At 41.9% G+C, this 14,579-nt stretch overlaps 1 protein-coding gene across 1 annotated transcript in view; it reads left to right on the forward strand.

The window, feature by feature from the left end:
- The window catches only part of sv2a (synaptic vesicle glycoprotein 2A), a gene marked incomplete at its 3' end in the record, with an annotated part of 55,615 nt that extends 41,841 nt beyond the window's left edge, over window positions 1-13,774 (forward strand). Inside the window, exons 9-12 of the mRNA XM_038305328.1 lie at window positions 7,376-7,540; window positions 12,450-12,583; window positions 12,827-13,058; window positions 13,715-13,774. Coding sequence (XP_038161256.1) covers window positions 7,376-7,540; window positions 12,450-12,583; window positions 12,827-13,058; window positions 13,715-13,774 — 591 coding nt within the window. The remainder of the gene's footprint in view (window positions 1-7,375; window positions 7,541-12,449; window positions 12,584-12,826; window positions 13,059-13,714) is intronic.
- Window positions 13,775-14,579: the final 805 nt, after the last annotated feature.

Consider the following 14,579-nt stretch of genomic DNA (forward strand, 5'->3'; position numbering starts at 1 on the left):
GTTTTCCTTTTAGTAGCAGTAGATGATTTGGTGTGAGAGGTTCCAAGTCATTTGGCTCATCTGATAGCCTTGTTATTGGACGATCATTCAATATGGCCTCTATTTCACACATAACAGTATGAAGTCCATCGTCATCCAATCGTTGCTGTCTTAAAACGGAGTTGAGGATGCGCCTAACAAGGCGTATCATACGTTCCCAGACTCCACCATGATGGGATCCTGCTGGTGGATTGAAACTCCATTCAACTCCAGATGGCGTAAGAGCATCTTGAATCCGTTTATGATCCAATGAAGCGAGAGCTTGCCTCAACTCCCGTTCGGCTCCAACAAAATTTGTCCCATTGTCCGACCTGATGTGAACAGCTTGACCCCTTCTGCTGATAAAACGACGTATTGCATTAATGCAGGCATCTGTTTCAAGGGAGTTTGCTACTTCCAAGTGTATTGCTCTGCTCGTCATACAGGTGAATATCACACCATATCGTTTGCATTGTTTTCTGCCTTGCTTGATTTCAACAGGTCCAAAATAATCCACTCCAACATTTGTAAATGGAGGCAAATCAGGAACAAGTCTCTCTTTTGGAAGATCCGCCATCTTCTGCTCCAAAGCTCTCCCATTAAAACGTCTGCAATTGCGGCATTCAGATATGATTTTTCTCACTGCTGCATTTGCATTGGTGATCCAATATTTCCTCCTAAGAGTTGACAGAGTATGGTTTCGTCCACTGTGTCCCAACAACTGATGAATATGTTTAAGAATGAGCCTGGAGATATGCTGATCTTTAGAGAGAATAAGAGGGTGTTTTTCTTCCATGGGCATTGCTCCTTTACTTAACCTTCCTCCAACTCTCAACAGCCCATTATCCAACATAGGGTCCAGTTTATAGATGGAACTCTGTTTGCTTACTGTTCCAGTCTTGGACAGCAAGCAGGAAATTTCATTTTCGAACCTCTGCTGCTGACAATAGCGTACAATGGCCAACTCAGCTTCCAACAGATCCTTGGGCTTTAAGGCGTTGCCCTTTGATGTCACTGCAGCCTTTTTTCCTTTCACTTGCCCAGTATTAAGATCAGGATCTTTCAAATGAGCTGTTTGTCGAATGAGCTGCAACAAATGGGTTTTCAGTCTGAGAAACCAGGCAACAGAAATCTTGAGTTTCCTCCATTCGGAAAAGTAGTTAATAAGAAAATCAGTGGGCTTAATTGAATCAGTGACAGCACAGTTCACAAGAGCATCCCTTTTGAGCTCTGGATCATTGGAGTCCATCTTGTTATCAACAGGATTCTCTGGCCAGAATCCCTCAGGCTTCCAAAGAAAGCTGGGGCCCTCAATCCAAATGTGGTTAGTCAGAAAACGGGTCGGTTTCATTCCCCTTGATGCAGCATCGGCTGGGTTGTCATTGGAACCAACATGCCTCCATTGGGAAGGGCTTGAAATCTCTCTTATTGTTGAGATCCGATTTGCCACAAAGGTTTGGAAACGTTTATCCTCATTGTTGATGTATTTCAGAACTGATGTACTGTCCGTCCAAAACACAGATTCATCCAGCTGCATTTGAAGCTCTGCCTTTAGCATCACGTCCACTCTGGCAGCCAAAACTGCGGCTGTAAGTTCCAGTCTTGGGATCGTCACAGTTTTTAAAGGCGCTACTCTGGCCTTTCCTAGTAAGAAAGCTACATTAATATGATCCTTGTTGTCTTTCAACCGGATGTATGTTACAGTTCCATAGCCATCTTTACTGGCATCAGCGAAATGATGTAACTGGCAGTATTTGAGGTTCCCAAAATCTTTTGGTTTCATACATCTTGCTACTTTGAATGAAGCCAGTAACTTGACCTCCTCCAACCACTGTTCCCACCGTTTTAAAATATCCAGTGGGATGACATCATCCCATCCACAGCTCCTCCTACAGAGCTCTTGCTGCATCATCTTAGCAGGTAGGATGGCTGGAGACAGAAAACCCAAAGGATCGTATACTGAACTGGTGATGGACAGCATGCCACGTCTAGTTGGAGACTGACGTTTCATCTCCATCTTAAATCTGAAGGAGTCTGACTCAACACACCACAGTAGACCTAAAGCTCTTTCAGCTGGGAGGTCATCGCGATCCAAATTGAGCTCTTTTAAATCCTTTGCCCAGTGTTCTTCTGGGATAGACTGCAACACTGCTCGACTGTTACTGATCCATTTCTCCAACTGAAATCCACCTCTTTTACAGAGAGCATTTAGTTCATTTACCATTTTTATGGCCTCTTCCTCTGAACCCAAACTCATCAGGCAGTCATCAACATAAAAGTTTTGCTTGACAGCAAGAACAGCTTGATCAGAAAAATCATATTTGTTGTCATCTGCAGTTTTCTTTAGCGCATAGCTAGCGCAACTTGGAGAGGAAACGGCTCCAAACAAGTGCACAGTCATTCTGTAGACTTTCAGTTCTCTGCTGATGTCTCCTTCTGGCCACCAGAGAAAGCGCAGAAAGTCTCTGTCTTGTTCTGCAACCTTCACCTGATGGAACATGGCCTGAATGTCACCCATAAATGCTACAGTCTCCTGCCTGAAGCGAAGGAGTACTCCAAGCAAGGAGCTGGTAAGGTTCGGTCCTTGTAGCAGTTCTTTATTTAATGATGTTCCTTGATAAGTGGCTCCACAATCAAACACCACTCTTAACTAACCTTTTTTTGGGTGAAAAACACCATGGTGAGGAATGTACCATACTTTCCCAACTGTACCTTTCAACTGTTGATCTGGTACTTGCTCGGCATAACCCTTTTTAATGACATCCTGGAGGCAACTTGAATATTCCTCATGAAGTCGAGAGTCATTTATAAACCTCCTTCTTAATCCAAGTATCCTCTGCTTGGCTACAGAGTAGCTATTTGGTAGCATAGCATCTGTGTTCTTAAAGGGCAGTTTAAGACAATATTTCTTATCCTGTAAAGTTGAAGAGGATTCCATGATTTCCATAAAACGAATGTCTTCTCTTGACATTTCACTTTTCTCTGAGGTTTTTTCATTGAAGTCATGGTCATACTGATTGTTGAGCAGGAACTCCAAGTTAGATACAGAGATCTTGTTCACTAGAGCAGAACGCGGCTTCACTTCAGTGCTGCTGTTATTTCCATCTTCATTCAATGGACCATTTATCACCCAGCCCAACACTGTCCTTAGAGCATATGGGCCCTCTCCACAACTGTTGACCACTTCCCAAGGCTCTAATATCTTGGGAGCGTTGGTTCCTATCAACAAGTCAACATTGGCCTTTATGGTGGGGATTTGAACCTTTGACAAATAGGGCCATCTTTCTATTTCTGCAGCAGTAACAATATTATCTGAAGTGACTGGCATTTGCTTCTGCGTAAGGACTTCTGGCAGAGGATAAAAGTTGTTTCCATTCAACCCTGATACCTCAATGCCAGACAATGAATAAGCAGTAACAACCTTTTCCTGCCCCATTGTTTTTAAGAGAAAGTTAGTCCTTTTCCCTGTGATGTTTAATCTTTGCATAAGCTGTTCTGAACAAAATGTAGCTGTACTACCAGGATCTAAAAGAGCATATGTCTGTAGGACATTCACTCCCTTGGCTGACTTTACTTGCACTGGAATGATTGACAGAATACAGCGACTCTTTCCGGCCCCTGTATGTCCACATGTCTGAGGAAGAGTTGATGGTTTAACTCCTGTTGGCTCTTTTATTGGTTCAGGCTCAGAATTTGCCTTTGGAATATGCAACACAGTTGGGTGTAGTTGATCACAAATTTCACAGATTAAACGTTTATTACAATCTCTGCTGATGTGACCAGTACACAAGCATCCAAAACAAATCCCTTTGTCCTTCAAAAGACTGATTTTCTCTCTGTGTTTCTTGTTTTTGAACTGTTGGCATTTATTTATAAGGTGAGCACATGAACAACAATGACAGTATGGCCTTTGTGTCTTTGATCCATCTTCAGAGTAATCCACTGATGTTGCTGTGGTAGAAAAACTACTCCCTTTACTTCTGATCCTTGACTGTAGCTTGAAGCTGCTGGAAGACCTCAGGCCAGCTGTATGTTGTGGTGCATACACTTCAATGTCACCAAAAATTGGATCAGACAGGATCCTCACATGTTTCTCCAGAAATACAACCAGATCAATAAAATGAGCTCTGTGGTCATATGATTCCAAAATATCATGAGCAACAGCTCTCCATCTCTCTCTGAGTTTGTATGGGAGCTTGGAAAGGACCATTTTCATGTTACTTGGCATATCCAACTCCTGCATATAATGAAGTTCTTCCATCACATTGCAACATCCTCGTAGAAACAAAGCATAAGCTTGTAGAGCTTTAACATCATCTGATTTTATTGATGGCCAGTTCAGAGCTTTGTTTATATAAGCAGTTGCTATTTTGTATTCATTTCCAAAATGGTCCTGCAGAAGACCTTTTGCTACAATGTAGCCACGTTCAGGATCCATATGTTGGCAGCTGCGGACCAGTTCCTTAGGCTGTCCTGCAGTGAATTGCTCCAAATAATACAGACAGTCAGCTTTACTGGCTTTGTTTTCCACTCCATGTTCAAATGCTTTAATGAAAGCTTTATATTGAAATGGATCTCCTTCAAACACTGGAATGTCTCGTGGTGGTAAAGACAGTAGACGCTGTTGATGCACAAGTGCAGCAGTTATTTCATTTTGCTTATGCATAATAGTGACAACATCTCCATTTTGAACTTGATCAGTTTGATGACTTATTCTTTGTCTGGTTTGATTTTCACAAGAAGTTTTTACATCATGTTGTAAAACATGATTTTTTAAAGTCCATTTGATCATGTGCATCAAAATGCTGCTTGCTCACAGAACTTTTCATTTCAGTCCGTTTTGGTCGCACATCCATTGTTTCCAGTTTGGTTGGTGTTGGTACTGCATTTCTTTGCTGCATCACTTTGCATGCTGCAGGATAATAATCCTTTGCCATGGCATTAAGAGTTTTATCTGATGTGAGTTTCATTTTTTGCCTTTCAAAATAAGAGTTCATTCCGTCAGTTGGTGCACGGGAAAGACACTGTTCATCAGAAGCCTGCAGAACTGCCAACTTTGCAGTAGACGCAGCTAGCTCAGTTTCTAGCTCAAGCTGTTCCTTTTTCCTTTTTATCAGTTGCTCCTGTTCCTCCAGTGCATGACGTTCCTTCAAAACAGCCATTCTTGCAACCAGTGCAGCGCGCTCTGCTGCAGCTTTTATTTGTGCAGAGGAAGTTGTACTTGACCGATTGCTGGTAACACTTTTACTATAATGTTTACACACATTAGACACACTATCATTAGGCCTAATATCATCGTCATCCAACCCATCATGATTAATATCAGCACCAATATTTAAATGACCAACACTTTCATTTTTAAGTTCATCATCTTCTTTTGATTTAACCCACCTTTTCACCTTTTCAGCAAATTCATCAGTGAACAACATTTTTGCTTTAAACCATATTTCATGTTTTTCTTTCTCCTCAACCGGCAATAAATTCATTAATGAATCATGTATGCATCTTATTTCAACACACAAGTCAATGTAACCATCAAGAAACGTTCGAACTTCTGATACCAAACCATTTTGCATCAACTCTTGTATCTTTTCCTTTAAATTGCTAGCTTTATTTAGATTAGCCTTTCTATCAGCTTGCAACCGATCTAACCGATTGGCAATTGCTTTAGCAGAAAGTTTAACCACTCGTTTGCCCATTTGTGTGTCACAACTGCTGGTCAGAAAGTCCTGTTTGTCAGCAGTAGATGGCGCACTAGCACCTGCTGGTAAATCCACGTCCGCTATGCAATCCTCCATAATAAAAGTCCGTCAGTCAATAGATTGCAACCAGTTAATTGATACAAAGTTCCTCCACTTCAGCAACCAATGCATTGGATTTATGCCATTATGTGTGCACACGTTTAGATTTAGATTCAGATGGCCATCTTACTAATTGTAGCGCTACACATACCTATTTGATGCGTGCATTTCAAATCCAGCAACGAGGAAATCCCAGGTGTCCTCCTGAACGCCGATCCTGTCCGACGTCACCCCAGGCTGCAGATGAGCTGATGCCAATCAGCTGACGCTCCGTTCCCAACACACAGGCTCCATCTGCGTCCCTCGTCGTAGACAAACGCCATCCAAAGTTCCTTCTCCACGATCAGTTCTTTTCATAAACAGTTTTTGACTTTTGTATAGAGGCTAAGCCAAAGCTTTAAGCCCCTGAGGTGGTACACCAGGGTAAAGTTGACACGCCGATTACTTAGCCGCTTAATTGAAATGAGAGCCGTCCTTGATGTTAGTGCAGGTAATCCATTTATTTCCATGACTCTGCAATGTTCACAATAACACCGCATACATTGTTTCTGCGATCCACATAGCTTTCATTTCTGTATCGGTAGTATTGCTTTGCGTTGCGTTGCGGTCAAAAACTGTTTCCCCCTTTCGGGTGGAACACACCTGTCCTCATCAACACCGGATCATACTTATATAGACAGCTGACAGATCATGTGACCCAAACCATTTGGAATACAGAAATTCATAATCTGCTCCTACAGTTATGACTCATTTTCAATAGAGAAACTGCCTGCTTAGTAATTCTTGTAGAAGTAAACCCAACTGTTGGCTAAACAGCTAAACTGGTGTCTTCCATCGACCTCTATTCATGTTCTTGGACCATTAAACCAGTGGGCTGGTCTGGATGTCAATTTCAGGGCATGACAAAAGTACAGGCCAGAACCAAATAAGGCAACATCCCCAAATTGACGTCAACTTGGTGCTTCGTTTGAATTCACCCGTTTTATGGTGGAAGTTTAGAATTGAGAGATTTGCAGAGAAAGGAGATGTTGATGGGGTTTGAACCTCTCTGTACGTCCATTTCACCCACTGAACTATCGTTATTCATCTATGACAATGGAAACTCGGTTTTGCATTCTATGACCCGTTTAATGAAAATGTGAAAAAATTACAATTCAGAAATAAAACTTTTGAAACTTTCCGCGTTAGCTAGCTATCCTGTGTTTCCTGTTTATCACAGCCAAGCGTAACCTAAACGTATGATGACATCATACTTTTTTTGCTTGGTCAATTCGCTCCAAATCTACTTTCCTGAAATTTCCTTCATTTTAAGTTTCCTCAAATTTCACACGGCAATTGGATGGAAACACAACTTTTGATTTTCTGCAGAAAATTCATGTCAGCATTTTTACAAACGTAAAAGTTCACAGTTATTTTCATACTAAAATATGATGTTCATCATCAATAAAATAGTAACTTAAAAAGCCATTCAACTGGTGTATTCAAAGAGTAAAAGACGAGTCTGTTATACAGTTTAACTGTTAATTATTGATTCTCTCTTTTTTTTCCTGTTCTAGTTACTACGGATTGACTGTGTGGTTCCCAGACATGATCAAGTACCTGCAGAAGCAGGAGTACGCCTCACGCACCAAAGTTTTCGTCAAGGAGAGAGTAGAACATGTGACCTTTAACTTCACACTGGAGAACCAGGTCCACCGTCAGGGGCAGTACTTTAATGACAAGTAAGGCTGCTACACCAGTGCTGAGAGAAGTGGTTTCTATCCCAGATAAATGTACAATTATCAAAAAAAGCAAAAAAAAAAAAAGAAGAAAACAAAGAAAAAAAAAAAGAGAAAAGGAAAAAACAAAGAAAAAAATGACAGTATATCTGATGTTTCTTACTGGATTAGATCTGAATAACAGCTGCATATTTGAAGGTGTTTAATATTTTAAGGGATCCATGACTAGTTGAACATGTTGGCCTAAATATGTAGTAATTTCCTAGTTTACTTAAATATTGCTGCTTTTGATACGTGCTAGCTAATAATTACCTGAAAAATTAAATATCCTGTGTGATATTTTTCCCCCATGGAGGTCGCCATTTTATCACCAGCTCATGCAATGCATGCTGGGTAAATAATGACAGTTATCTCTTACTGGCCTGGAACCTCCAGAGGAAGGCTAACCTTAGCAGAGCTGTTGTTATATTGCATTTGAGTGATGTTAATTTAGACAATGTCGCATTCCGTCACTGTCTCAAAAGTTTTATGAGACATTATACGAGATATCTGTTGAAACAAACAAATTTTATCAGCTTGTGACCTGCAGTTTAATAATAATAATAATAATAATGAATTTTATTTATCATGCACTTTACATTTGATTTCAAATCTCAAAGTGCTACAAAACAAGTTTAAAAGACCATAACATTAAAAACAGAGTAAAAAGACAGTCATTAAAATCAATACATTAAAAGGCATACGTAGCCTATTAAAGAAAATCTAAAATCAACAATTGTAGGAATTTCTAAAAAGGAAAGTTTTTAGTCCTTTCTTAAAACAATCCACCGTCTGTGGGGCCCTAAGGTGGTCTGGGAGGGCATTCCACAGACGGGGAGCTGCGGCTTCGAAGGCCCTGTCGCCCATTGTTTTTAGCCGTGTCCTGGGTGGGGCCAGACGGTGCTGTTGGCCTGACCGGGTCCGGGAAGAGGTGTGTGGTGTGAGCAGTTCAGTGAGATACATGGGGGCCGCACCGTGCACACAGTGATGGGTGTGCAGAAGAATCTTGTACTCTATACGGGCGTGAATGGGCAGCCAGTGTAAAGTGTGAAGGATGGGAGTGATGTGCTGGTGTTTCCTCACCCTCATCAGGACCCTGGCAGCGCTGTTCTGTACATACTGGAGCTTCTGAAGGCTCCTGCCAGAGATCCCGACGAGGAGAGCGTTGCAGTAATCCAGCCTGGAGGAGACGAAGGCGTGGACGAGCTTCTCTGCAGCAGGGAGGGATAGGGAGGGACGGAGTTTAGAGATATTACGGAGGTGAAAGAAGGACGTTTTGCAGATGGAGGTGACATGATTGTCAAAGGAGAGGTGGGGGTCAAGCTTGACCCCAAGGCTTGTAACAGAGGGAGAGAGGGGAATGGTATGACCACAGAATGAAACAGAGGTGAGAGGAGAGGAACGGAGTTGATGAGGAGTACCAGTTTGGATGGCCTCTGTTTTTGAGGCATTAAGCTGCAGGAAGTTTTGACTCATCCACGCCTTTATATCCTCCAGGCAGGAGCTGAGGCGGGTGACAGAGTTGGCGGGGGAGCTGGGAGGAGTCATTTTAATGTAAAGTTGTGTGTCGTCAGCATAGCAATGGAAGTTGACCCCATGCCTGCCGACGACACAACTAAGGGGGAGCATGTAGATGGTGAACAGGGTAGGGCAGAGCACGGAGCCCTGGGGGACCCCACAGGTGACAGTGTGAGGTCTGGATTTTGCCTCCCCCAGGGCCACGTACTCGGTCCTGTCAGTGAGGTAGGAGTGAAACCAGTGGAGGGCAGTGCCAGAGAGACCAATGAAATGCTGGAGGCGGTGGAGGAGGATGTGGTGATCTACTGTGTCAAACGCAGCAGACAGGTCAAGAAGAATGAGGAGGGACGTGAAACCGGAATCAGAGGCCATCAGCAGATCGCTGGTGACTCTGATGAGAGCTGTTTCTGTGCTGTGGGAGGGGCGAAAACCAGATTGGAATTTTTCATACAGATTATTGCATTTAAGGTGGTTGTGGAGCTGGGTGGAAACAACTTTTTCTAGGAGTTTGGAGATGAATGGGAGGTTTGAAATGGGTCTGTAGTTTGACAGAGGTTCAGGGTCCAAGGTGGGTTTTTTTAGGAGGGGTTTAATGAGGGCAGTTTTAAGGGTAGATGGGACGGTACCCGTTTCCAGCGAACTGGCTATTATTTTGGTTATGAGATGACTAATGGATTGATGGTGAGTTTTGAGCAGAGGGGATGGGAGGGGATCTAAAGAGCAGGTGGATGATTTAGATTTGCGGATGATGTTCTCGACCTCCTGCTGCGTTGGCAGAGAGAAGTGTGATAGGAGTTGTGTGGGAGATGTCTCAGGGGTATCAATAGTGGTGCTGTTTGAAGGTGAAAGTGAAGAGCGGATGCTGTCTATTTTTGATATGAAGAAGTCCAGAAACCGGTTGCAGTTTACCATATCAGCTAGAGCTAAAACCATTAGCAGAAGCTAACACGGAATCAAAATCAAATCAGAAGATAATAAATGACTGTTTAAAGTGACAGTGACGCATGTTGCAGCTCATTGTTTTAATTTATCTGAGAAAATGTTCTGATGCTAACTATACACATTCTCAGTTAGAAACTGCTGCTCTTTGTAGCATAGCTCTAAATGTGGGTTAGCATATTCTAGCAGCATCCACACAAACACAAGCCTCTTCAGAAAACTCTCCTCTCTATGGTCCTCGTCCTCAAACTTTTTATTATTTCTAAATTTTTAACAAATTCAATGTGTTAAGGTTCAAACTGAAAAGGTTTAGCATCACTCATTGCTATTTTGGCTGGACAGAAATGGCACTACAGGACCTAGCATACTATAGTTACCCAGAATGCATTGCAGTGTAAACAACATGGCCGTTTCTCAATATGTCTGCTTGTGCGTTCTCATGTACTCATCAAACATCATCAGCCTTAGCCCTAGTACTGTTCCAATTCACAAGAACAAGAAGACCGAGAACGGACAAAGTCCCCGGATGTTGTTCTCGCCCCTCCCTCTTTACCCAGCATGCATCTGAGCCGTTCTTGAGATGACATCTGTCCCAGCATGCACTGCTGCAGCAGCAGCTTACAGCACTCACAGAACTATTAGTATTTAGTTAAAAGTTCTCTTTTCTGTTGCTGTTGTTCTATAAAAGTACGTTTCAAGATAATTTGAGGTTAGAATATTATACTTTTAAGTGTTACTATATGACCCATTTACTGATTTAGCGCACAATAAAAAAAAAGTTCAGATATTGGCCGTTTCTCAATTCACAAGAACGCGAGTACGTACTCGCGTTCTCATGCAAGAAGGCAGGAAGAAGGGAGTTGACGAGAACGCGAGCACGCAAGCACGTGTATTGGAACAGAAGTGTACTCGTGACATCATCACATGCAACGTTCTTTAGCATTTCTTTAACAGTCAAAACTATTTATTCCCTACACAAAACATTTTGAAAACAGTATTTTTAATTTCTAAAGCTTAAAAAACATTCAAAAAAAATTACCGAACCGTGGGTATAAAACCAGCAATGGCGGGCCAAATTAAAGAAAATAACCGCCATCAGAACGAGCGGTAGTTCACACATAACTAGACCTAGAGAAGTGCACTACAGAGGTAACATTAGCCCTGGCTGCGGTTACCCTCGGAGGTCTGCTGGCCACTCTGGTCCGCTCAACGTTGGAGTTTTTTTTTTTATTTCGCACTAACTCTGTAAACAGGCCACACAGGGAGGCCTTAAATGTATAATGTTATCGCCTCAAACGATTTCAAAACGTACTTTTGAAGAACAACAGCAGCAGAAAAAGGGAATGTTTAACTTACCACTGTGAGCGCTGTCTGAAATCAAGCTGCGGCCGCGGGGCATTCTGGGGAAGCGGTCAGTCTGAAGAACGCACAAGTCTGCTCTGATGCATGCTCGATAAAGAGGACGGGGCGAGAACAACATCTGGGGATTTGGTGCGTTCTCAATCTGGCGTTCTCGAGAATTGGAACGGTATTCGGGCTGAGGCTGATGACGTGTCACGAGTACACGAGCACACGAGAACGCTCAAGAACGCATATTGAGAAACGGCCACCGAGAGGATCGCGGTAACCAGCGGACCTCTGAGGCTAACGTTAGCGCGTCTGCAGCAGCCCTCTCTCTGCATATGTGAAGTACCGCTGGCTCTGATGGCGATTTTCTTTGTTTTGTTTGGCAAAATGCTCATTTGATTCGTGTTTTTCTGACTGTGTTCATTATTATTCCCACACTAAATGAAAAAAAGTAAGAATTTATTATTATTTAGAGATTTATGCTGCTTGCTCCTGTTCTCCCAGAGTCCAGACTTTCCTGTGTTCTTCTCAGGAACATACATTTAATTTGATCAAAATTAAACAGCTTACAGTAATTTTACGGTGATGTATTTAGAGATGGACCAATCCAATATGGGATGACTGAAGCCGCATCAGCATACCGATCCAGTCATTCCTATTTTTTTTATATATATATCATACACAGCAGGACAGATACAGCAATCAAGTGACTTCAATTTCTTAATTGTAATGGGTATTACACCATCACACAGAGAACACATAGCAGATACTAATAATTTCTATCTGTGCTAATTTGGTGCCTTTTTAACATGTTTATGTGAAGCAGGATTTCTTTAGTCACTTTGCAAGTTATATGGTTAATTCACTCATCACTAGGATCACTTATCGGCCAATAAGCTCAGCAATATGTTTGAATATTGGATCGGTGCATCTCTGATTATACATCCAAGATAATTACTTATCAGACAAAGTCTATTGTAACACCTAATGATGGATCCCCATTAAGAAAGAAACTCTTTGTTTTCTTAGAACAACTTTCTGACTCCTTGCTTTCTTTGTTCACTTGCAGGTTTATGAATATGAAATTGAAATCTATGGTGTTTGAAGATTCGCTTTTTGAAGAGTGTTTTTTTGAGGATATCACTTCCAGCAACACTTTTTTCAAAAACTGCACGTTTATTTCCACCCTCTTTTACAACACTGGTGAGGAGTTCGCACACAAACACTCTGATTTATTGGTGCTATAACATTAAAAAAATCTGAGAAAATGTTATCCTACTTTAAATAAAAGTTGTTGTTTTTTTTACAAATTTTACTATATATATATTTATTTATATATTTGAAAGAAGGGGCTCTTTTATGACAATGCCTGTGTTGTTCTTATGTGACATTTTTCCACCCCGCTCCTGTTCTCCTCCTGTCCATCCCCCTCTTCTGCCTTCACAGATCTTTTCAAATACCGTCTAATCAACTCTAAGCTCATAAACAGCACTTTCCTGCACAACAAAGAAGGCTGCCTGCTCAGTGACATCAGTGATGAAAATAACGCCTACATGGTCTACTTCGTCAGCTTCCTGGGTACCTTGGCAGTGTTGCCAGGTAACATCGTCTCTGCGCTCCTCATGGACAAGATTGGACGTTTGAGGATGCTAGGTAAGACAAAGAGGATGGGGCAACAGTGTGGAACAGCTGCTAAAGTTGTTTGTGTGAAACAAACATCCTATTTGACTAATTTGAAAGATAAATAACCAATAACTGGAAAAAGTTGCATTTGTCTCTTGCTTTGCTAAACTACAGCAAATACGACAGTGCACATTTTGTCAAATTGCACAAAACCCACACAAGTTCTATTAAAAGGCCTTTTATCTGATTAAATCCTTACATCCTGTATGTATGGACTATGAATGTGCAAAGTTGAGGCTTGATGCTGCAAATGTTTTAGGCATTGACAAAAAATTACACCCACATCTAACACCTTTTAATGATTAATTATTGACATCCCTCCCTCTGTTATACGAGCAAATCAGAGCCTTTCAAATAATTTTAAAGAAAATTAAAGCCACAAGTGGCATTGCGCGGCCCTCCCAGCTCGCACCGCCTGGTATGTTGCGACCGCGGGAACCAAGCGACCTCCACCTCCACGCTCCTTCCCAGCCTATGCTCCTGCTCTTCAGCCTATGCCTGCTGCTTCTTCTCCTCATCCTCTTCATCACCCTGCTTCTCTTCATCCTCCTCTTGCTCCTTCTGCTGCTGTCACTGTTTCCCATACTCTTCCTCCTGTAGCTTCGTCTTATCTTCCTTATCCTCCTGCTTCTCATGCTCCTCCTCCTGCAGCTGCTCTCACTGCGTCTCCTCATCCTCATCATCTTTCTCCTCCATCTCCTCCCCCTCCTGGTACTAAGTTGACCTTCCATATTGAGATTATAAAATGATGGCTTTGTATGACTGGAGTTAACAGTTTGATGCTTAGCCACGCCCACATGCTTCCATGTAGAATAATAATTTTGATAACTTTTAAACTGCTATGACTATAGTCCATGTAAAGTTAATTTGAAGTCTCTAACTAAAAAAAAACCAAGAGCCCTTCACTCAGATATGTCATGACTTAAAAAAAGAAAATGGTAACTTTGATCCAAAATGGCTGACTTCTTGTTGGGTGTGGACCATGGCTTTAATTGACTTTTTTGAGCATCCTGTTGCGTTATACAGATTTAATAATCCTTAATAAAAGCAGGGCCTGAGGCAGTTTAGTCATACTCTAATGGCGAGAAGTCTAATTTTGATGCTTGGCCATGCCCACATGGTTTGTCACAGCAAAAATCTTTTGATAACTTTTGATCCCTTATGTCTTAAGTCTAGGCTCAGCAAGTTAGAAGTTTGCAGCCCAATCGCTCAAGGAGGAGTTAGCTAACATACAATATAAAGATGAAAAAGCTAATGATGGCTTTGATTCAAAATGGCGGACTTCCTGTGGGGTTTAGACCATGGCTCCAATATAACTTTTTTAGGTCCAGATGGGTTACATATGTGTACCAAATTTCATAACTCTCATTAAAAAAATGGCCTGGGGTTTGCATTGTGTTTCATAGCAAAGGGACCACATTTGACGCTTGGCCACGCCCACATGCTTTGATGTAGAAAAATTCCTTTGATAACTTTTGATCCCCCGTACCTCAGCTCAAGGTGGAGTAAGTTTGAA

Source organism: Cyprinodon tularosa, unplaced genomic scaffold (genome assembly GCF_016077235.1).
Source record: "Cyprinodon tularosa strain WSP-4 unplaced genomic scaffold, ASM1607723v1 ctg556, whole genome shotgun sequence".
Lineage (NCBI taxonomy): Eukaryota > Metazoa > Chordata > Actinopteri > Cyprinodontiformes > Cyprinodontidae > Cyprinodon > Cyprinodon tularosa.